The sequence below is a fragment of the Xyrauchen texanus genome, chromosome 27, assembly GCF_025860055.1.
Source record: "Xyrauchen texanus isolate HMW12.3.18 chromosome 27, RBS_HiC_50CHRs, whole genome shotgun sequence".
Lineage (NCBI taxonomy): Eukaryota > Metazoa > Chordata > Actinopteri > Cypriniformes > Catostomidae > Xyrauchen > Xyrauchen texanus.
Genome location: NC_068302.1, coordinates 12489587 through 12514259, shown reverse-complemented (window position 1 = coordinate 12514259; position 24673 = coordinate 12489587). Strand labels below are relative to the sequence as shown.

The 24673-nt window shown below is 36.5% G+C and overlaps 2 protein-coding genes across 2 annotated transcripts; both read left to right on the top strand.

Annotated features, from left to right (window-relative positions):
* Positions 1–245: 245 nt before the first annotated feature.
* On the top strand, positions 246–7987 carry LOC127620901 (eukaryotic translation initiation factor 2 subunit 2-like). The gene is made up of 9 exons (XM_052094246.1): positions 246–660; positions 950–1127; positions 2459–2559; positions 2677–2809; positions 3199–3293; positions 3433–3581; positions 4016–4072; positions 4156–4241; positions 5650–7987. Exons 1-9 carry the CDS (start codon positions 646–648, stop codon positions 5823–5825), a joined length of 990 nt encoding a protein of 329 aa, XP_051950206.1. The 5' UTR covers positions 246–645; the 3' UTR covers positions 5826–7987.
* A 731-nt stretch (positions 7988–8718) lies between these two features.
* On the top strand, positions 8719–18311 carry LOC127620904 (14-3-3 protein beta/alpha-A-like). The gene is made up of 6 exons (XM_052094248.1): positions 8719–8899; positions 13703–14003; positions 14268–14391; positions 16311–16474; positions 16735–16830; positions 16926–18311. Exons 2-6 carry the CDS (start codon positions 13710–13712, stop codon positions 16980–16982), a joined length of 735 nt encoding a protein of 244 aa, XP_051950208.1. The 5' UTR covers positions 8719–8899; positions 13703–13709; the 3' UTR covers positions 16983–18311.
* The last annotated feature ends 6362 nt before the right edge of the window (positions 18312–24673 follow it).

Genomic DNA, 24673 nt, shown 5'->3' with positions numbered 1-24673 from the left:
AAAATGTTTTCTCTCTCTTAAATTATTATTTTTTTTTGTCTTCAGGAACTGAGACACATTTTTTTTTTTCTTTCTCCATCTTGCGGTTCAGGGCTTCCGTACAGAACCGATCACCGATGATCATCGACAGATGCCGGTTAGAAATTTTCAGCCGCAAACTGCATTCAAATGGGCTGCGTACCATTTCAAATTGTATCCGCTTCCCTAGCAAACTTCACTCCGTCTCATGGACTCGGAGTACGTCACTGCTTATGTTGCGCGAGTGTCCACTACTTGCGGAAGACGTGCAATGGGTTTATCTGGAACACCCTTAACCCTTAATCACTTGGGCATGTTCGGACGGTCAAAATCGAGGGGTTGAGGGTCACAGAAACTCCCCTCCCTCACTGAACGAAGTGGAACAGACTTCAAAATGGAGGCAAAGATGCCCCCCGAGGGGAAGTGCTTAGGGAGAGATAGCGAGTGGATTTTAAAATGAAGTGGAACACATTCCCGGAGTTTGGAAAAAGCTATGTCGTGATCATGATGTAACAGTTTAAGCACGCATGCGCGCTAAATTGTCCTGTGCTGATGCAAGAAGATATGTGAATAGAAGCTGTGTGATCGAGATTAAACAGACCGAAACCATTTTTGGACAAAACCATCATGTCAGAAGACGAGGTATTATGGCGTTTTATTATCATATTTTGTCATTATTCATAGTCGAGGGAAAATATTGAGTCATACGACTTGTGAGAAAGCGCGTATGTTACATTACTGACTTTTACCTGCTTTTATTTAGCATGAGTATTTATTATTTCTAATTGTATAAAGCGGAAAGGTTATTGAGAACAGTTAACAATTCCCTTCATTATTCATTGCTCGCAATAGACTATTTATCTTAGCATTTTTTCCTTTGTCAAAGTGAGTAATTTTGAACAAATGAGCATGATGCATTATTTGCCCTCAGATTGTATTCGACCCTACAACAACAAAGAAGAAAAAGAAGAAGAAGAAGCCCTTTATGCTGGATGAAGATGGAGATGGACTTGGAGAAGAGGTTCAACAGACTGAAAGGAGTGAAATTGAGCCTGAAGCAGCAGAGGAGCAAGAAATGGAGCCTGAAGATGATGAAGTCAAGAGAAGAGGTGAGAAGAGTGTGTTATGATCATGAGTGGTTGTCTTTATTTCCAAAAACATGACGTTGTTTGCTGTTCTCTTAGTAGATTTGTGCTGTGGGGTTACTCAAATACTTCTCTGGCAAGATATAAAATGTATTTAAATGGGAACCTTACAGTTGCATACAGTATTTTTTTCTACATTTAAAGTTTTCCTCCTAAAAAACATAATTGTAATTTTAAAATGTATTTATAAAACCATGGCCACTCGTGTTAGATGAAGACTCCAGTCATATCAGTAACTTTATAAAAACTGTTTTAATCTACATGGAGAGGGTCCTCTCAAGGAGGCGGCCATGTTGGAATCACATGACCAGCTGAATACTACTCTCTTTTTGCGGCCATGAAGATTTCATTTACATTTTATTTTTTCAGAAAGGGTCCTTCCTCAACAGTGTTAGCGAAGGGTATAGTCCTACATTAATGCCGTGCTCCCTTCAGAAAGTCCTTTGGAGTGAGTAGTGGATATGGATAATCCCTTTAGAATGGAATTCGCCCTTAATCTCAGTAACCGCGCTGTAATTGGACATTTGCACTCATGGATTAAATTAATCATGACTGACTCTGATTAGTAAATTTCTACAATAGCGTTGGTAACTGAAAACTATTGCATTTGAATGATGCTGCATCCAGGCCCTCAGGCACCTTTAAAAATTGTACTTTCAACAAGAGCAAACTAGTTAATTCCCTGCATCCGAAACCGCGTACTGTCATAAAATGTACTGTATTTGATAAAGGATGCACTACTTTGCCGGTAAAACAGTATATGCTTTAGGTATATATGTGAGTAGTATGAAGAGATTTCAGACATACTTCATTGACCTTTGACCCGAATATATGACGTAAGAACATGAACCGCGGTAATTATCCGCTCTTGTTTTGTTAAACAAGCACCATTTAAGCATAAGAAACCATTTTCTTGGTATGTATAGCACTTACAGTTGAAAAAAGCCATCCGACTCGCAGTTCACCACCATTCATTTAAATCCAGTGTTTTGAACATGATGTCTTATCCACTCCCGTGGGATTATGGGATTGTAAATTGTCCAGTTGATCCACACTTCAGAATCTCACCGGAAATATTAAGATGGGTATTTCTCGTTTACTGCTTCATGAATATTGAGGATTCTGACATACTTCTCTATTGGCATACTGTTTTTGCCATATTATATAGTAGGGAAGGATGGATATTTTCAGACACAGCGGTTGTATGTGGTTACGTGAATGAGTATTACTATAACGTTTTAGGAATAGACTTTAGCACTTAATGAATGTATATTTATCCTCAACTCTCTTCACAGAGCCTTCAGATGATTTAGATGATCTGAACTTCTTTAATCAGAAGAAAAAGAAGAAGAAACCAAAGAAAGTGTTTGACAATGACATTGAAGAGGGCATGAAGGTTAGTAATTGTTTATCAAGAAATTGTACAAATGAGCATTACTAGTTTTCTGATTATTCATGATGCAAGACACTTGTAACATTTTTCTTTCCTGTTTCACATTTTAATGGTGACCAGGAGCTGAAAATTGAGGGAGACCTACAGGAAATGGTTGAGGAAGATGATATGGACCTGATGCTGCCAGCTAAGAAAAAGAAAGCAAAAAAAGTGGAATTTGTTGAGGAATGTGACATTGTGGAAAAGGATGATGGTATGGAGATGCACTTCATTTATTTGATGTTTAGATTGTACAGCTATATGCATGTTATGATGGCGGGGGGGTGGAGCAAGTGGTGGGACAGTTAACACAAGTGGTTAACGGTTTACAAATTTTGCTGTACATCTGGACAAGTCAGCTAACGTTAGTATTAAATCATACTTGGTCACATTTGTTCATTACATGCACAATAATGAAATCAATAACTGTTGTGTCTGTTTTTAAACCTGATTTTCAGTGTTTAAACATAAATACAAAGTAATTCAATTAATGTAATGTAAGTTGCTTTTTAACTAGATTAACTGTAGCAAGTTTCTGCAAGTTAATGAAAATTATTCTACCAGCAATGATGAAATCTGCATTCTTCGCTTATGATTTACTAGTCATCGATGATGATAAAAACACAGATGGAATCATGTTCAGCTCACAGTTGGGCCCAGCATGGGCAGGATCTGAGAGAGACTACACTTATGATGAGGTAAACACACACACACACACACACACACACACACACACTGTTGCCTGTTGAACATATTCTTCTACCTCATATAGGTACAAACATATGAAGTTTTGCTGCAGCCTGGATGGAAATTATGTCTGTGCTTGTCACTTTGCAGTTGTTGAGCCGGGTGTTTAACATCATGAGGGAGAAGAACCCTGATATGGTTGCCGGTGAGAAGAGGAAGTTTGTGATGAAGCCTCCTCAGGTGGTCCGAGTTGGGACCAAGAAAACATCTTTTGTCAACTTCACTGACATTTGCAAACTGTGAGTGCAAAGATAAGGCAAATTTTATGTTCAATAGAAAATAGGAAAAGTTACACTCCACAGTGAAGTTTTAAGTTATTCAAAATGCAATTCACACAAACAATAACTTGAATACACCTCTTCTACAATTAACATGTTAAATTACTGAGCTTACACTAATGTGTTCAAGGTGTAAGGAAATATTTTAATAACATTTTACTTGATGGTTATACAGCATGACATTTTTATGGTCATCAATTCAGGGTTTTTTTGTAGAAAATAATTTTTATGATTTTTAAAAATGTATTAAACATGGAGACATACTGTAGATTACATTTCAACAAACTAAACTAGGTTTTTAAAAGATTTCAAATTTTTCTCTCCTCTGACAACCTTTTTTGTCAGTGAAATATCCACTCTGTTGTTTAGTTTACCATATGTTTGCTCATCTACAGGTTGCATCGACAGCCCAAACATCTCTTGGCATTCCTGTTAGCTGAGTTAGGAACAAGGTAAGCTTTTAATTTCAGTCCTTAAATGCATGGGTGGAAAAGTGGTCTTTCTTGTAAAACAAATTATGTGTTCCCTTTTCTAGTGGTTCAATAGATGGAAACAACCAGCTTGTGATCAGAGGACGCTTTCAACAGAAACAAATAGAGAATGTTTTGAGAAGATATATAAGTAAGTCAAAGGTTTATAATGGGTTATTTTTTTCATATATATATATATATACTAATACTACTTGCTGGTGTATGTGGGTAGTTGACATTAAGTTATTTTGGTTGTTATTTTATATTATGCTTTATACTATGCATGAATAGTTCGTTTTACAAGTATGCATGCAGAATTTAGAGACTACGTGGAATATTTGTACTTTTACGCATTAATTTGTCACACTGACTCAAAGGCCTTTTAAAATGCACTTGTCAAGGCCAATTGTGAGAACAAAATGCAATCTTCACTGACCTAAACTTGAATATTACTAACATGCTTGGTGCAGTATGCTATAGACCATTTCAAGGACGTTAACAATAACATAGGAATTTGAATAATACTGCGCATGTCTGGTACTGAAGCAATTCCGGTAGCACAATTTTTATAATCCAGAACTGTCAAAATAAAATGACTAGCGCATAATTTTAGAGTCTAGCTAAAACATAACTGAAAATAAACAATGAGGTGTCATTACAGAATTTTCTCAAAGAACATCAAATGTTTACCTAAAGTGAGTTGTCCAAAGGTGTTGCTGATACTGAGCACAGCTACGCGAGAGAGGCGACGAAACTATCATAGTTTAGATGCTCAGAATTATTTCCTTAGCGGTGAGATCAGGAATATTGGATCGCTTCTGTTATAATCAATTAAACTTTTAGCAAGCGCATGACTTGCAGACAAGTTAAGGGTTTTCTTTTTAATTAAAAAAACTTTCCTTGTGTATGTCTTTCTGTGTATCGTTTCTATACTACTCCTGCTACTCTGAGAACTTGGCAGTCCAATACTGCAGATATTGTTGACTTTTGTATGACAAATTGCTTGTTAGGTTCCTCATTTTCTAACTTGCTTTGGATAAAAGCATCTGCTAAATGACTTGTGCAGCTTCATTCATTATAATGTGAGCAATCTTTAGTCAGTATTTCATACTGTCAAACTTGCTATTAGTTGGCAAAAAATGTTGTTTACCTACCATAGATAGGATGTGTGCTACAGTTGTTCGTACTGCACGTATCCATGCAGCATCCTCACTTCAAAGCAGTGGTTTATGCGTGCATCCATTTGTGGTCACTTTTTCGGAAATGTATACACTTTAATTTTTATCCAGGAAGCATTCTGCCACCAAGTAACATGGTCCACATTTTAATAATGACATTTCATTAACGTTATTAATGTTAATCATGTTTAAGTCACTATAAATGAAGTGCCTCTAGCTGTTGTTTCGAATGAGGTTGACAACTAGCCGTAAATGTTCAAGGAACAAAGACGTAATTTTCTTAAACAGACGAATAGCCCTTGAATTGGTCTATATTGACATCTCAGTGGTTAACTGTGTATCTGCTGTTGGCGATATACATTTTCCCTTTATGTTTCACAGAGGAATATGTGACTTGTCATACCTGCCGCTCACCGGATACAATCCTGCAGAAGGACACGCGTCTGTATTTCCTGCAGTGTGAAACCTGTCACTCACGTTGCTCTGTAGCGAGCATCAAGACTGGCTTCCAGGCTGTCACCGGCAAAAGAGCCCAGCTTCGAGCCAAAGCCAGCTAATGTTCTGGCCTCTGACCCACATGAATCCTCAGCCCCTCTGGCTGGCAACTAAAGCCACAATCCATCATTGCTGCTCTCCTCTGAAGCAGGGTGGACTAATCCAAGACTAAACTTCTGGAGTAAACTGTGGAAGATTTCGAACGGGTGTAATTTTTGTTGATACATCTTTGACATGAAAGCTGGAGGGCTGTAGCAAACAGACTGCTTGGTCTGTTCATCAACTTACCTCCTTCCTCCTGAAATATTATGCTTTTTTTTCTTTCTTTTTTTAAATTAATTAGGCATATTGTATAACCTGAGCAGATTACTGTTTATTTGTGTAAATTGTATTCTCATAAGTAGAATATGAAAAATGTTATTGGATGATAAATGGACAACAATTTTCTTTTTATAATTTTTTTTTATTATTATTTTTTGGTTAATCTCCATGTCTCTTAAATTATCTTTTGTAGGACAGTCATTGCACGACCTCTGTGACATGAATAAGAGGTTGGATCTCAGTCTCACAACATGTTTGGAGATTGTTCAATCAGGAGAAGTGTGACTTTGGATCTCCTCTAAACAATATAAAACGAAAACACTGTTTTTTATTTAAAAAATAAAGAACAAATTATGTTGTTTGCTTTGGTTGAACACTAGGCAGCAGATGTTTGATTGCGTTCAACATAAGCACTGCTGAGATTGAAACAAATGCTTTTAATAGATTATATATATTTGTGCAGTTATCTCAGGTGTCGTGGAAAACCTGGAATTTTGCTTTACCGTTTTCAAGTCATGAGAAAGTTATGGAAGAAATTTGAAAAATACTTAAATGTCCTGGAAAATTATTTATCCTGAAAAATATTTTATTACAATAAAACTGTTTGACTGTTGCTTACAAGGGTTTTTCTTACATGCACAAAAACATGGTAACAATCGGGATTTGTGATCGGTGTCAAATAGACAAATTTGTGTAGTTTTGTCATGAACAAATTAGACCATGCGAGAAATTGAGACCCCATCTGCTATAATAGCGATTCAGTTGGCTAATAGAGTTTTAATGGGTGCTCTATTCACTGCCCGAGTAGATATCCTACACAATCCCTTTATGATGAATATCGACATAACTTTTGTAAATACAATATGTAATGACTTTTAAATCATGTTACACATAATTGTACATTACCAAAGCTATAGATTGTGACATTAAACATTTCTTGTTCTCTGTGTTTTTCAGTTAGCGTTCAGTTAGCAAGCTATCTGCTTCAGAATTACTGAACCACAATGTTACAAAATATATGCGACATATTTACGCACCTTTTTCTTGTATGCACGGCAGCAATTATGAGGTTGTAGACCTCTAGAGTATTGCTGTACAGTTTTGCTTGCATTTAGGATTAAACATTATAAATCATTATTTAATAACCATCATGCCAAACCAGATGTGAATAACTTACTTTCTTCTGCTGAACACAAATGAAGATTTTTAGAAGAATATTTCAGCTCTGTAGGTCCATACAATGCAAGTGAATGATGACCAGAACTTTGAAGCTCCAAAAAGCAAATAATGGCAGCATAAAAGTAATCAATATGACTCCAGTGGTTAAATCCATATCCTTCTGAAGCGATCCAATTGGGTTTGGGTGAGAACAGACTAAAATATAACTCTCTTTTTTTTCCACTGTAAATATTGACATCAGCAGTCTCCTTGGTGATCATGATTTCCAGCTTTTGATTACACTGATTACTTTCAGTGCCATCTAGGAAAGTGATACGAAGTGTATCAAGCTTGAAATCATGATGGTGCCTAATTAATTTGTGTTGTTCGGATTACTAGATAAGGATTTTTTTATTATTATTATTATATAGAGAGTGCAATCACAAAGAGCAATTTTTAGCCATTTAAATATTTTAGAGCAGAGCATAACTAGAATAATTTATATTCACTGTAGAAATTATTAAGACTTATTAAGATTTTACTAATTTACCATGACTTTCCCAGGCCTAGAAGTCCTATTTTAAAATTCCCTCATATTTCCAGGTTTTCCATGACCATGAGATCCCGGATTCCCCCTGCACACCTGGATATAAATCAGGTGCTCCCACCGTCTTCATTACTGGTCAATGGCAGAGGAGAGACTTGATTCCTGCAGATATAACATGTTTTCATTTCTTATTTCATTTCTTATGTGGGACCACTATCAAGAGAACTGTGAAAAATATTTCTAAAACAATTAATGCTATAAAATATTTTAAATATATAATTTTGCTGTTTTGTTTTGATTTTAAGAAAATCTAAATACATAATGTGCAGCAAAACAAGACTTTGTTCATTGCTAAATAGTTTTGATAAATATTAGATATTATTTATTTTCATATTTAAGTAAATATGAGAACGTAAATCATTAACTTGTTCCCCTATGGTTCAGTCCATATTTTCATATGGCATAGCTGACTTTACGAGGTGACTCTTAATTTATATATATATATATATATATATATATATATATATATATATATATATATATATATATATATATATATATATCACATTTCAGTGGCTCTATGCTATAGAGATGCTTTCTACTTATTTCAGTTGATAGGACATCCTGAAATAGAAATAGGTATATAGTTTATCTCCTTTCTCTTTGCCTAGAGGACAATTTATGTAAAAAGTGCCACTACGTCACAGGAAAAGTGGCACACGTGTGTGCAGACAGTGATATTTAAGAATAAAAAATAATACAGATTTCAAAACACAAATATAAACGTATTTTGTGGCTCGTCGATTAGAAAACGAATTTCCTGCTTTTGTGCATCATGTGTGTATCATTGCTTGTCATTTGGTGGGTGCTCTATGGGCTGTCCAAAAGCATTCTTACAGTCACTCGAGTCGTAGATCTTACTATTCTCCCATAAAATACATATATTTTTCCTAATGCCAAATAAATGTTACACAACTCAAAGTTACGCTGGGAACGGTTTGCAGGAAGCGGAAGTAGTACTACCCAGAACAACCGAAGAGCGAGGCAGAGGACGAGGATCCAAATTGTGTCTTTTTAACGATTAAAGCAAGTGTACACGCCGTTCAAAACGTGAGTGTTGTTCCTTTCAGTGTTATATCTCTTTCAGTGTATAATACACGGACGTTTTCAGTTATTTAATTTTGTGCTACAATCTTGTCTTCCGCTCTCCCGGGCAGCAGACGCTCTTCAGGCCGCACAGACAGTCTGACCAGACACTCTTCATTAATACAATGAAGTATACAACTCCCTGTCTGCATTTGTGTTTGATCATGAGATGATATTAACAATATGGTTTAGAAAGTCGAGAATAGTTACATACTTTTGGCGAATTTAGTCCATTTTAATTAAATTATATCTGGTTAGCCTGTTAGCTAACGTCACCGTAACCTGACATAGTTCAACTGAATCCAGTGGCTTAAAGTCATTACCGAGAAAAATGACATTATGTGATGAAAGATGGCGTATTAAAGATTAGAGTAAGATTTTCTGTTTGAGCCTATAGTTGAACTGGGGCACAGCAAATTGTCTTTGCTGTTTTGTCTCAGTAAAGTGCACATGCATGTTGTTCGCTATCATGTCGCGTCAAGTGATTCTCAGTACGTTTCATCCAAGGATTTATTTTTGCGAACAAAGTTTTAGCTCATCAAAATAAAGCAAATTAGCGCTAAAATTTCACACAAGTGTCGACATAATATTTTTCCGTTTAACTCTAGCGCATAAACTCTACACCATTACTTCAAATGTCGCGGAAAAACTGGTTTGGAAACACTTTGTCGAGAAAATTGGCATTAACGCAAAAATGTAGTCTCACATGAGATAATTTACCCCAATCGTTAGCCTGTGTTAATCATGACGACAAGGTATACATCTTTGAAAGCCAATTTATTGTTCGTGATTATGGATTGATCTTAATGGCATGTAGATCCGATGCTGCAAACACCTCTGCGTCATGACACTTCCAGGAGTGCCAACACTGATATATCGTATCATAGAGAACAAATGAATGGTCACTGTTTGAAATTAATTTAATCATGGTAGACATCCGTTTATTTATTAAAGTTGCTTTTCCACATCATTCAAAATAATACAAAAAACATTTCTGTGCACAAAGATGCTTTAAATGTAAATACACAACACTTGGAGAAAAACATCAGTGTGCATTTTTGGAACACTAACATACAACCCAATTCTGTACAATTATTGTTGTTTTCTTTTGAAAAAATGCCTGCAAAATCCCCTGTATTAAATTAAATAATTTACCAAATGAATAAAGCATTAAATAAAAATAATTACCAAATGAAAAAAATTATATTTTTAGACCTATATATGCCTTTTCTTTACACAAACTTAAATTAGCTTTACCCTGTTCAGTAGACAAAAAAAGTAGTCTGAAAGACATTATCAGAATATTCTGCACTTTTCATCAGAATTATTTGTCTAATGCTGAGTTCCCATTCAGAAAACTAGCTTTTTAAAAAAAAAATTTAAATATTTTAAATCTAACCCTGTTTACCTCAGATTGCATTTGCTGTGCTTCTTCAGAAAATGAAAATTGCATAACGATGCTAAAATTAATTTTAGATGACAATCAAGTTCAGTTGGTCATGTTGCTGGACAAATATGCAGGACATAATGTTGTTGTGATGGCAATGCTTTAGATAAGATGATTGTTCAAAATTGAGTACAAATTCTTCCTTTTCAGCACACACCGAAACCAACTTCCATATAAACCGTTTAAAACAATTAAATTCATCAAAATGGTTTCTAAATAAAACATTTATTAATTTTAATTCAATGACAAAAGATCAATTCATTTTCAACATAATATTGTTAGTTTGCATGTGCTGCACATTTTAAAAATATATATTTCATTAAATCACAGCCTTTGTTTTATTGATCACACTAGGAAATAATATGATTTTAATTTGTGCGCTGAAAGTTTACGGAATGACATTCGTACATCAGATAGTATAGTTTTTTTGGTATTGGAGCATTTTTACAAGTACATGAGCACGGTATCGGACCTGTATATATCAGTTTCGGGACATTCCTTGTCTAATTCTGTCTTATGCTTTGAGAAGAATCTATTAAAATATCAATTATACATTTAATTTATAAAAAAAAATATAAATTACTGTTAGTTAAGGATGAGCATTTTCAAGTAATTTATGTTGTTGAGTACTCTTACCCACAAAAAAAGGATAACCTGATTAATTGGAATTTAAAATGTAAAATAACAAGTATGACACGTACATGAAATGTATCATTTGTTTAATTCACAAACGTTACCAAGAACAGTTTCAAAATAAGACTCCAGCAAGCTATGATTTTTTTGGGGAAAAAATTGAAAAATATGCATTCATAAAAATTTTAAACAAAATATAAAAACAGCAAAAATGTTTGCCAATACTTACGGCATTAGGGTAATGCACATACAACTCTGGAAAATATTAAGATACCACTGCAAAATTATCAGTTTATATTGATTTACTATTTATATGTATGTGTTTGAGTAAAATTAACATTTTTGATTTATTCTATAAGCTACTGACAACATATCTCCCAAATTCCACATAAAAATATTAGGGATGCACTGATGTATCGCCCAAACATCGGTATCGGCCAATATTCGCCTTGTTGACTGACATCGGCCTATCGCCAAATACGATGTCATTCTCTGATGGCAGTGGCCGATGTTTATCTGTTTATATGTCTTGTTTATCTGCGGTCGACTTGGACAACAGTTGCCTACCTGGCTGCAGTTTTGGAGAAATTCTGCTGTATAGCAGGCTAAAAAGGCTCTTGAAAAAGTCATTTTTTGTCATGTGAAAGGTTATATTAAACGTTCTTTCATAAATTTGTATGATTGAATTTGTGCTCATTCAAAGATAGTGTGATGAAGGGCTGAAAGACTTAAAAACAGCTCATTTATTTTTATAATGAAGTTATAGAGTTATGTGCTTTGTTTCACTAGCACAAAAGGGTAATTCAATAAAAACAAAATAAATAAACAAACCAAAAATCAGCATTGGCCAAATTGTTATTTTAAACATCGGTGCATCCCTAAAAAATATTGACATTTAGAGATTTATTTGCAGAAAATGACAACAGGTAAAAATAACAAAAACAGTGCAGTATGTTCAGACCTCAAATAATGGAAAGAAAACAAGTTCATATACATTTTTAAAGAACACAATACTAATGTTTTAACTTAGGAAGAGTTCAGAAATCAATATTTGGTGGAATAACCCTGATTTTCAATCACAGATTTCATGCATCTTGGCATGCTCTCTACCAGTCTTTCACATTGCCGTTGGGTGACTTTATGCCACTCCTGGTGAAAAAATTCAAGCAGCACAGCTTTGTTTGTTGGCTTGTGGCCATCCATCTTCCTCTTGATCACATTCTAGAGGTTTTCAATGGGGTTCAGGTCTGTACATTGGGCTGGCCTTGACAGGGTCTTGATCCGGTGGTCCTCCATCGACACCTTGATTGATCTGGCTGTGTGGCATGGAGTATTGTCCTGCTGGAAAAAACAATCCTCAGAGTTGGTGAACATTGTCAGAGCAGAAGGAAGCAAGTTTTCCCCAGGATTTGATTCCTGCATCGTTCACAAACAAATCTGCCCGATTCCAGACTTGCTAAAGCACCCCTGGATCATCACCGATCCTCCACAAATTTTCACAGTGGGTGTGAGACACTGTGCCTTGTAGGCCTCTCCAGGTCTCCATTTAACCATTAGATGACCAGGTCATTATGCTGGAAGAATACTTGCTTCCTTTTGCTCTGACAATGTTCCCCAACTCTGAGGATTTTTTTTTCTAGCAGGACATTGCTCCATGCCACACAGATCTGAAATCCCGGCATCTTTTTTGTTATTTTGACCGGTTGTCATTTTCTGCAAATAAATGCTCTAAGTTACTATAATTTAATGTGGTATTTGGGAGAAATGTTGTCAGTAGTTTATATAATAAAACAAAATTTTCATTTTATTCAAGCACATACATCCATAATTCCAGAGAAATTGCTAATTTTGCAGTGGTCTCTCAATATTTTCCAGAGCTGTATATAAATTCTGAGTCTACATAAAGGCTATCACAATTTTATAATTTCAAATGTTATTATTCAGAAAAACAAGTGGTGAAAGATTTTTAATTTTTTTTAGAAAATCTGCCCATCTTTAGAAATCTAATGCGTATTCACACATACTGGTCTCATAAGCTTAGAGGTCAATTCATATTTTCTTTCCCTCATAAAAGCTGATCCTCCTCCATTAGTTTCCTTGACTCCAACAGGAACCAAATACAAATTGAGTAGACTCCAAGTCTTTCCAGCAAGTCAGTCCACTGGCGGCTCTTTGGAACGCTCCAGGGAAGCTATTTCCAGTTATGAAAGTGCAGTTTCTGTGTACTTGAATTGGTAAAGGCCGAAATCTCAAAAACGGTTGGTCAAGATTACAATAAACAAACATATTTCAAATCGGCAGTAAAATCTGACAACAATGGGATCATAAATTGTGCTTCTTTACCTCAGATTATGCCAGAAAAAGAAAAAAAAATTGTTTAAAACTTGGCTTGCTTTAGAAGCACAGATGCCATTATGTCTCATCCAACACCTCAACGACACATCAACGGTGCCCCCAGTGGACTGCAAGATTTGATTCGAGATTTGGAGTGAAAACGCAGTGTAATTCAGCGCTGCTCATGGCAGCCAAATGCATAAAAGATAATGAATTTGCCATTATCGAGTAGTGATTTTAATCTAGTAGCTGTTGCAGAATGAGTACTCGATTACTCAATTACTCGAACACATCCCTGCTGTTAATTAATTTCTTCATATTTACCCTTATCTTTCACTTTGTCTTATTCTTAGTCTGAAAATGGACAAGACTGACCTGGTACAGAAAGCCAAGCTCGCTGAGCAAGCAGAGCGCTATGATGACATGGCAGCAGCAATGAAGGCCGTTACTGAGGGAGGTGAGGAGCTTTCCAATGAAGAACGCAACCTGCTCTCTGTGGCGTACAAGAACGTAGTGGGTGCCCGGCGCTCCTCCTGGCGTGTCATTTCTAGCATTGAGCAGAAAACCGAGGGAAACGAGAAGAAACAGCAGATGGCACGCGAGTACCGTGAAAAGATCGAGACTGAACTGCAGGACATCTGCAATGATGTGCTGGTAAAGTCACTTTTGGAGTTCTTTTGATCTCCTGAAGCCTTTTGTCCTGAGAACATCAATTGCTTCTGAAGAAACTTAAATACTTGAATTCTCGAACCTATAACAAAATATTTAAGTTTTAAATTTCACAGAACAAGGATTTTATTGCAATATTAATGTATTAAAACTGTTAAATGTTGTTACTCATCAGTTTAAAGTTTCTTCTGAAAGAAATGGCATTGCTTGCTTGACCACAATCCTGATAGATCCAACCTCTCTTCACAGGATCTTCTGGAGAAGTATCTCATTGCACACTCTACTCTGGCAGAGAGCAAGGTGTTTTACCTGAAAATGAAAGGCGATTATTATAGATACTTATCTGAGGTTGCATCTGAATCAAACAAGAGCAGTAAGTGGAATATATAATTGTAGATCTTGTTTTTTGTTTTTATGATTAAAACAAATTTATGAGCAATTCATGAGTAATTCTGATAAGTTTTATAAGTTTGATAAGTTGTCAAATGTAAATTGCTCCGGTGTCAACTGTGTGGCAAGTTGCTTGTCGTATGTTCTTTTAAATATATTGGTGAAATGAAGACCGACACTGATATATTTAAAGGGAAAAAGAATCTCTCTGTTTTATATATATATCTAGCCAAAAGCTTCCCTGATTTGTCCACCATCAAAATATGACTGTCTTGCCCTGAATAGCCAAAACTCCTCTTTCCGCAGCAAAATAGTATTATATCTGTATTTCAAACCGGTCAAGGCTCTGAGACCTTCGGACGGCATTCAGCGCTTCAGCTCTGCCTCGGCACATTTAATATTCCCTTCCAACTCCACAAGTTCTTGTGCCATGGATTTTGGTGGAAGGTGTGGCATACTGTATGATCCGGCCCCTAAGACCTGCCTTAAGTGCCTCCCAAGCCATGCCCACAGAGGATGCTGAGGACCAGTTGGTCTCCATATAAACATTGATTTCAGCATTTAACATTTGATGGAATTCATGATTTTGCAAAAGGGATACATTAAAGCACCAACTATATTATTTTTTTTTCTCTATATGTGGCAACACCTCTAAACTCACCAGGGTGTGATCTGAGACTACATTATTTCCAATTGAGCAATTAACAACAGAATTTTTTTTTATAGTCCCTACCAGATGGGTTCAAAAGTCTCCAAATATCTGTAAGACCAAGATTTTTACACATCCTGTGAAGTGTCAGTGTTGCTCTAGTGGGCTTGCACACTTTTGCTTCACTATGATCAAGGCCTGAGTCCATCAATAGATTAAAGTCTCCTCCCAATATTATATCTGATCATTAGCGTTAGGTGTGTAAATATTAGGCAAAATCAACCTTTGCCCCTGATTTTCTGCTAAAACAATAATTACTGTTTTATTTAATCTGTGGTAGACATTTGAATTGTAGATGTTTATTTATCAATGTAATAACTCCCCTGTTCTACTTGAACCAGCACTAAAGAAAATATTTTCACCCCATATCTTCCCCAATTTTTCAGCTTCCTGCAAGGAAAGGTGTGTTTCTTGAAAAAACACTCATATTTCTTAAAGAAATAACCTTCCACCTTTTTATTGGGTGCCTCCACCTATTTACATTCCACGTGGAGAGAGACAACCCACTCATGTTAACATTTTGACATTGTGTGTCAAAAACAAGATTATAGAGACCTCATTCCCCATTAGTGCAACAATCATACCCCGAATTTCCTGTAGAACCTAACAATCAGCAAAAAGGAAAAACATGCGCATTAGGGCTGCACGATTATAGCAAAAATCATTGTTGATTATTGCTCTTTATATTGTAATCGTGATTAATATAAAAATGGCATTAGCAATAAAATGCAGAATGACATATTTGGATGAAAATGGATGTTTGAATGTACAATTAATCGAATTAAAATTGTGATATGTCCTATTGTGATAGTTAAACTTAAAAAGTGTCGGATTTAATTGAATAAATAAATAATCTGCAAGTGATGCATGCTTCAAAATGAATGTGTAGAGATGGCCGCTCATACACTGAAAACACCTCATCATGATCATCACATGCAATCTTGTGTGTGTGAGATGGAGACAGAACGTTTAAAGACCACAACCTCATGCAAAGGTGGTCAAAAACATGTGACTCCATTGGGCTTATACTAAAAACAATAATCTAAAGCGATAAAGCACTGGCTACACACCTGTCAATTTTTTTTTTGTGCTTTATTATCATGCACTAATACACTGACGTAGAGATTGATTCATAAATTGATTTGTAAATGTGATCATCTCTAGCCAAGTTTACTGTTCCTTTTTGTTTTTAGCCACAGTTGAGAACTCTCAGAAATCTTACCAGGATGCCTTTGAGATCAGTAAGAATGAAATGCAGCCCACACACCCCATACGGTTGGGTCTTGCCCTCAACTTCTCAGTTTTCTACTATGAGATCCTCAACTCTCCTGATAAGGCCTGCCAACTCGCCAAGACGGTTAGTGTCTTTTTAAATCACTAGCAGTGTTAAACCAGATTACAAATGAAGCACTTAGAAATTTGTATATAAGTATATTTACAGTGTGTATTTCTATATATTTGTCTTTGCAAATCTTGGCCACATATGAATGGTAGATTAAGTGCATCACTTTGCATGGTTTTAACCACATCAAGTTGACACCTTGGAAACACCAGTAACGTTAACATTCATTCACTCCAAAAAAGAAAATAGCTGAGAAATAAAACCATCTGTTGCAGGCTTTTGATGAAGCCATTGCTGAGCTTGACACTTTAAATGAGGACTCCTACAAAGACAGCACCTTGATCATGCAGCTTCTAAGGGACAACCTTACTGTAAGCTATCCTCAATACATTCTACACAAATGATGCTGTATGCCTGATTTAGTGATTTATTTGCTAAAAATGGTTTATTCTAATTATACCTACAGCTTTGGACATCAGAAAATCAGGCTGACGAAGCAGACGCAGGCGAGGGCGAGAACTAGGGAAGCAGGGAAGCCGCACTGATCTCCAAGCACCCACACACATCCATCTTAAATACACGGCTTCCAACCTTCCCACCTCATTTCACCCTACATCATCCACCCCTCTCCATTCAGTTCCCTGCCCCATTCTCGTATACATCTGTATGATGATCAGCATTAGCTGTACTCACAGGAAGACACTCAGTGATACCCCTTATGCAGTCACCATTGGCTGGGAGAGGGATGGGGGATGCTTACGGGGTGGCATGCTGACGTTATAGCAGGTCCAGTAATTTTGTTTGTGAATTTAACGTGTACTGATTATCTAAACCCTATCCTTTTGTGTGTTCGTGTGAATGAACGAGTGAGTGTGCTGCTAATGGAGAGTAACTGAGTTGGAATAATAACTGTGTGAATGTGAGAGAATGAGTGTATTAAGGATCGGGGGGTTTGTGAACTCTAATCGTCCTTGCTGATTATTCCCTTTTTTCCACTTTAGCAGGTTGTGCATTTTTCATTTTTTTTTTTTTTTTTTTTTACTATAATTTTTTTATTTTTTTTTTTTTGTATAATTCATCAATATTTACAGGTTTTATTGTATGTTATTAAACTGGCAGTTTATTTCCACCAAACACTGCTTATTTGGTTTCTTTTGTTGGGTGTTTTATACTTGTTTGGTGTTTTTTTTTTTTTTTTTAGGATGAATGTCATGTTCTTACTTGTGAGCATTAATGATTTTAAATTGAAATTGGAGTAAATTAGGGCATTTTTAAATTTTTTATTTCAATGTTAGTTTCATTATGAATGAGAAAATCTAGCTTTTTAAGTCCTCTCTAGCAAACAAAGCCCTCTATCCCTGAATTATATAAATTGTACTTGTTTTACATGTTCAAAAACCAACGGCTGTTTTACATATTGAACATAAAATGCCATAAATAAAACCACCAAAAATATTTTCAGAGAATTTATTGCAGTGGACAAAATGGGGCAAAATCCCAATTAGTTGTATAAACCATGCCATTATTAAATGCTTTAATGCTGCTGATGTGTCTTTTTAGATATATTTAATATTGAGATGCATCTTACAATTCCATGCCTACCAATCACGGAGCACAGAAGTGGAGAAGCCAAAATACACTAGATCAGCTGCCGTATTCTGCAAGATAAAGAAAGCCATCATCAGCATTTCTAATGAGTATAAATAAATGAAAACAAATGTTATGAACAAATGAGTTAGCAATTTCATAGTTATTTAACAGTAACAGACAGACACAGGAATATGTGATGTACAGGTACTTGAATGTACATGGATCCTAGAAGATATCATTGGAGGCTGTATGTAGCAGCAATCTTTGCCTTTTTAACTACACAATAAAAAAGGCAATTAATTAAACCTTTGCAAACGAGTTGAATTACTCCGAACTTATTTTCTTGAACAAATTTACCCCTTAGCAACTATTGCCAAGGAATTTGCAGCATAGCAGTCAGTTTTGGCAAGCTGAATTGCAGGTCGTCCAGCAGAACGTGCTGTTGTCATTCCGGCCATACTTCTCGCTATTGATGTGCATACAAGTGCCTTCGACTGAGAATAACCATTCAAGTTTTTACAATAAACATCTCTTGGATATTTCTTGAATCCAGAAAGTAAATAAGAACTATGATCTTTGGTTGTCAGTTTTGGCATAAAGTTTCTATAGAATCATACATATGTATAATCACTGAGCACTTAATAACTTGCCCAACGTGGTCTTCTGCTGTTATAGCCCATCTGCTTCAAGATTCGACATGTTGCTCATTCTGAGATGATATTCTTCTGACCACAATTGTACAGAGTGGTTATCTGAGTTACCGTAGACTCTCTGTCAGCTCAAACCAGTCTGGCCATTATCCTTTGACCTCTCTCACCAACAAGGCATTTCCATCTGCAGAACTGCCGCTCACTGGATGTTTTTTGGTTTTGGCACCATTCAGAGTAAACTCTAGGGACTGTTGTGATTCCCCGGAGATCGGAAGTTACAGAAATACTCAAACCAACCTATCTGGCACCAACAATCATGCCATGGTAAAAATCACAGAAATAAACATTTTTACCCATTCTGATAGTTGATGTGAAAATTAACTGAAGCTACTTTGACCCGTATCTGCATGATGTTATGCATTGCACTGCTGCCACATGATTGGCTGATTAGACAATCACATTAATAAGTAGGTGTACAAGTGTTCCTAAAAACTGCTGAGTGTATTGTGTATATATATACTGTATATTCAAATGTTTTAACAAATTAAAATAGAAATAAACAACAATCAGTTACAAAACAAAGAAGAGTAAACACCACATGTCAAAGCACTGGATTCAGTTGACTGGTTTTAGGGAGGTTGTGGTCTGGTCTGTGTGGAAGACCAACTGAATACTAGGCTGAGAGACCAGCTAAAACTTGTTATGTCCAGCCAACCAGCTTATGCTTGTTTTAGAGGAATATTCTGGTTTATTACAAGTGAAGTGACACTCAATCGACAGCATTTGTGGCATAAAATTGATTACCATAAAAAATATTTTCAACTCGTTCCTTGTATATTTAAAAATTGCGGTTACAGTAAGACATTTATAACCGAAGTGAATGGGGCCAGTCTAAAAAACATTCAAATATACGTTGTTTCAAAATTGCAGCCACAAGATGCAAACATAATACATGTGAAACTCGAAAATTAGAATTTTGTGCAAAAGTTCATTAATTTCAGTAATTCAACTTAAAAGGTGAAACTAATATATTATATACAGTGAGGAAAATAAGTATTTGAACACCCTGCTATTTTGCAAGTTCTCCCACTTCGAAATCATGGAGGGGTCTGAAATTGTCATCGTAGGTGCATGTCCACTGTGAGAGACATAATCTAAAAAAAAAAATCCAGAAATCACAATGTATGATTTTTTAACTATTTATTTGTATGATACAGCTGCAAATAAGTATTTGAACACCTGAGAAAATCAATGTTAATATTTGGTACAGTAGCCTTTGTTTGCAATTACAGAGGTCAAACGTTTCCTGTAGTTTTTCACCAGGTTTGCACACACTGCAGGAGGGATTTTGGCCCACTCCTCCACACAGATCTTCTTTAGATCAGTCAGGTTTCTGGGCTGTTGCTGAGAAACACGGAGTTTGAGCTCCCTCAAAAGATTCTCTATTGGGTTTAGGTCTAGAGACTGGCTAGGCCACGCCAGAACCTTGATATGCTTCTTACAGAGCCACTCCTTGGTTATCCTGGCTGTGTGCTTCGGGTCATTGTCATGTTGGAAGAACCAGCCTCGACCCATCTTCAATGCTCTAACTGAGGGAAGGAGGTTGTTCCCCAAAATCTCGCAATACATGGCCCCGGTCATCCTCTCCTTAATACAGTGCAGTCACCCTGTCCCATGTGCAGAAAAACACCCACAAAGCATGATGCTACCACCCCCATGCTTCACAGTAGGGATGGTGTTCTTGGGATGGTACTCATCATTCTTCTTCCTCCAAACACGGTTAGTGGAATTATGACCAAAATGTTCTATTTTGGTCTCATCTGACCACATGACTTTCTCCCATGACTCCTCTGGATCATCCAAATGGTCATTGGCAAACTTAAGACGGGCCTTGACATGTGCTGGTTTAAGCAGGGGAACCTTCCGTGCCATGCATGATTTCAAACCATGACGTCTTAGTGTATTACCAACAGTAACCTTGGAAGCGGTGGTCCCAGCTCTTTTCAGGTCATTGACCAGCTCCTCCCGTGTAGTTCTGTGCTGATTTCTCACCTTTCTTAGGATCATTGAGACCCCACGAGGTGAGATCTTGCATGGAGCCCCAGTCCGAGGGAGATTGACAGTCATGTTTAGCTTCTTCCATTTTCTAATGATTGCTCCAACAGTGGACCTTTTTTCACCAAGCTGCTTGGCAATTTCCCGTAGCCCTTTCCAGCCTTGTGGAGGTGTACAATTTTGTCTCTAGTGTCTTTGGACAGCTCTTTGGTCTTGGCCATGTTAGTAGTTGGATTCTTACTGATTGTATGGGGTGGACAGGTGTCTTTATGCACCTAACGACCTCAAACAGGTGCATCTAATTTAGGATAATAAATGGAGTGGAGGTGGACATTTTAAAGGCAGACTAACAGGTCTTTGAGGGTCAGAATTCTAGCTGATAGACAGGTGTTCAAATACTTATTTGCAGCTGTATCATACAAATAAATAGTTAAAAAATCATACATTGTGATTTCTGGAGTTTTCTTTTTAGATTATGTCTCTCACAGTGGACATGCACCTACGATGACAATTTCAGACCCCTCCATGATTTCCAAGTGGGAGAACTTGCAAAATAGCACGGTGTTCAAATACTTATTTTCCTCACTGTAGACTCATTACAAGCAAAGTAAGATATTTCAAGCCTTTATTTGATATAATTTTGATGATTATGGCTTACAGCTTATGAAAACCCCAAATTCAGAAAATTTGAATATTACATGAAATCAATAAAAAAAAAGGATTTTAAATACAGAAATGTCGGCCCTCTGAAAAGTATAATCATGCATATGTACTCAGTACTTGGTTTGGGCCCCTTTTGCATTAATTACTGCCTCAATGCGGCGTGGCATGGATGCTATTAACCTGTGGCACTGCTGAGGTGTTTTGGAAGACCAAGATGCTTCAATAGCGGCCTTCAGCTCTTCTGCATTGTTTGGTCTCATGTCTCTCATCTTTCTCTTGGCAATGCCCCATAGATTCTCTATGGGGTTCAGGTCAGGCGAGTTTGCTGGCCAATCAAGCACAGTAATACCATGGTCATTGAACCAGGTTTTGGTACTTTTGGCAGTGTGGGCAGGTGCCAAGTCCTGCTGGAAAATGAAGTCAGCATCTCCATAAAGCTTGTCTGCTGAAGGAAGCATGAAGTGCTCTAAAATGTCCCGGTAGACGGCTGCGTTGACTCTGGACTTAATAAAGCACAGTGGACCAACACCAGCCGATGACATGGCCCCCAAACCAACACAGACTGTGGAAACTTCACACTGGACTTCAAGCATCTTGGATTGTGTGCCTCTCCATTCTTCCTCCAGACTCTGGGACCTTGGTTTCCAAATGAGATGCAAAATTTGCTCTCATGAGAAAAGAGGACTTTGGACCACTGAGCAACAGACCAGTTCTTTTTTCTTTAGCCCAGGTAAGACGTTTGACATTTGAAGCCCATGTCCAGGACCCGTCTGTTTGTGGTGGCTCTTGATGCAGTAACTCCAGCCTCAGTCCACTCCTTGTGAAGCTCCCCACACATTTGAATGGCCTTTTCCTGACAGTCCTCTCCAGGCTACGGTCATCCCTGCTGCTTGTGCACCTTTTTCTTCCACACTTTTCCCTTCCACTTAACTTTCTATTAATGTGCTTTGATACAGCACTTTGAGAACATCCAACTTCTTTTGCAATTACCTTTTGAGGCTTTCCCTCCTTGTGGAGGGTGTCAATGATGGTTTTCTGCACAACTGTCAGGTCAGCAGTCTTCCCCATGATTGTGAATTCAACTGAACCAGACTGAGAGACCATTTAAAGGCTCAGGAACCCTTTGCAGGTGTTTAGCTGATTAGAGTGTGACACTTTGAGCCTACAATACTGAACCTTTTCACAATATTCTAATTTTCTGAGATTCTGAATTTGGGGTTTTCATAAGCTGTAAGCCATAATCATCAAAATTATATAAAATAAAGGCTTGAAATATCTTACTTTGCTTGTAATGAGTCTATAATATATTAGTTTCACCTTTTAAGTTGAATTACTGAAATTAATGAACTTTTGCACGATATTCTAATTTTTCGAGTTTCACCTGTATACTGTTAACATGACTTTAGTGTGATGACATTTCTTATACTTTGCTCACGGTACCTGTGATTTTTTTTAAGCTTTGTGGTAATCAATAGGCTATTATGAAATAATATGTCAGTTTATGAGTTAAATTTGTAATGAATTTAGTTCAACAAGAAAGACTGGTTTTACTACAAACTTTTACTTTGAGCTTTGAATTATGTGTTGCGCTTATAACATTAATAATGTACTTCAAGTGAAAGAGTGGGTTAACCTCAGTCTCTTTAGCCTATTGATGAGTTTTAAGCAATCATCTGCATTTATTCAGGTTATAATTCATGAATGGTAGGCTACAGGCCATTGATGTATTTGTCCTCTGAGGTGTGATTGAGGGTCTGATTTCTATCAGGAATGCAATAACAGTGCTTGCTTATTTAGCTCGGCTCCCAGAGAACAGTTAAAATCACAATCAGAATGAGCTTTATTGCCAAGTGTGGTCATGTACGCAAGGAATTTTTTGGGGTGATTGGAGAAACAAGTGCACACGCTAATAGTGAGGGTCCCGGATGTCTCACTAGCTGTTGCCTATCTGTCAGAATGCCGTTGATCCACCGACAGATTGTGGTTGGCACGGAGAGCTGAGTCCAATAAAAGCCTAAATTAAGGGGTGAGTCTTTATTTGTATTCATCTTGTATTTTATTTAAGAATAAACATGATCTTACTATGATAAACAAAATAAAGCATTGTATATAAACATTATGTACTGTTACAAGAACACAAGGAACAGAAGGTGTCAGAATAAACACCTACTAATGCCATACTACCATACTACTCTTACTATTTCAGCCATAGGCAAATTTCATCATCAGCATAGTCTGCACGGTCCAGATTTTATCCACACGATTTCTTTTGTTTCTTTTGATCTCAGCCTACACACTTCCATAAAGAGTGACTTCATCTTCCATCATAAGAGGACCTGATAAATAAATAAAACATATATGATACATATGTGTACACACACACACACACACACACACACCTTCTTTTAAGTCCTTGGTCCATCAAAAAGTTTTTTTTTAATAATATCAGTAATCACATTTCATTGAATGCATTCTTAAATTTCTTTCAGTATCCAGTAGGTGGAAAAATTTCATATTTGAAGACTTATATACCCTTCACGTTTTAGGGTAAAATGGGGCTAAATCCTTAAAATAATCACATTTATTTTGAGCCAAAATACTAATTTGTCATTTTCAATTTTGTTCAAGGTGATTAACACAAAAGTATTTTTTAAATATCTGTCCAATAAGTGAAAGGATAGTATTTGGGGTAAAAAGCAGCCATAAAACACATTATGTTGTTGTTGTCGTTATTTGTTTGTTTAGTGGCGGGCATATATTTTTGAAAAATTCAAAGTGGGCTCCAATCACAATGCAGATTGTATATATATATATATACAACCTGCTGTCTCAATACTATTTGCCAAATTTAAGTTGACAAATTTTGCCCTTTAACTATTGTCCCTATATCCACACAGTGTAGATTTAGGTAGGGATGCAATTTTCAGAATATCGTCTCTTCAACACAACACACAGCAACAAGTGAATTATTTACATACTCTTGTACTATACATGCTTAAGTTAAAACATTATCAGACATTAGTCCATCATTCTGTGATTTTGTGATAGTTTATAAAGTTATATCACTATTATTATAATATCCTTCTGTTTATTTACACTGTGGTCAATAACAGCTGAACTTTTACACATTCGACGGAAATGCCACTGTTTACTTCCGCGTTACAAAATCAGGTGCCTCAAAAATGTATCGATAAAATTACGTGCCGATCAATAATCACTATATCGATATTTTATTACATCCCTACTATCTGTCTAT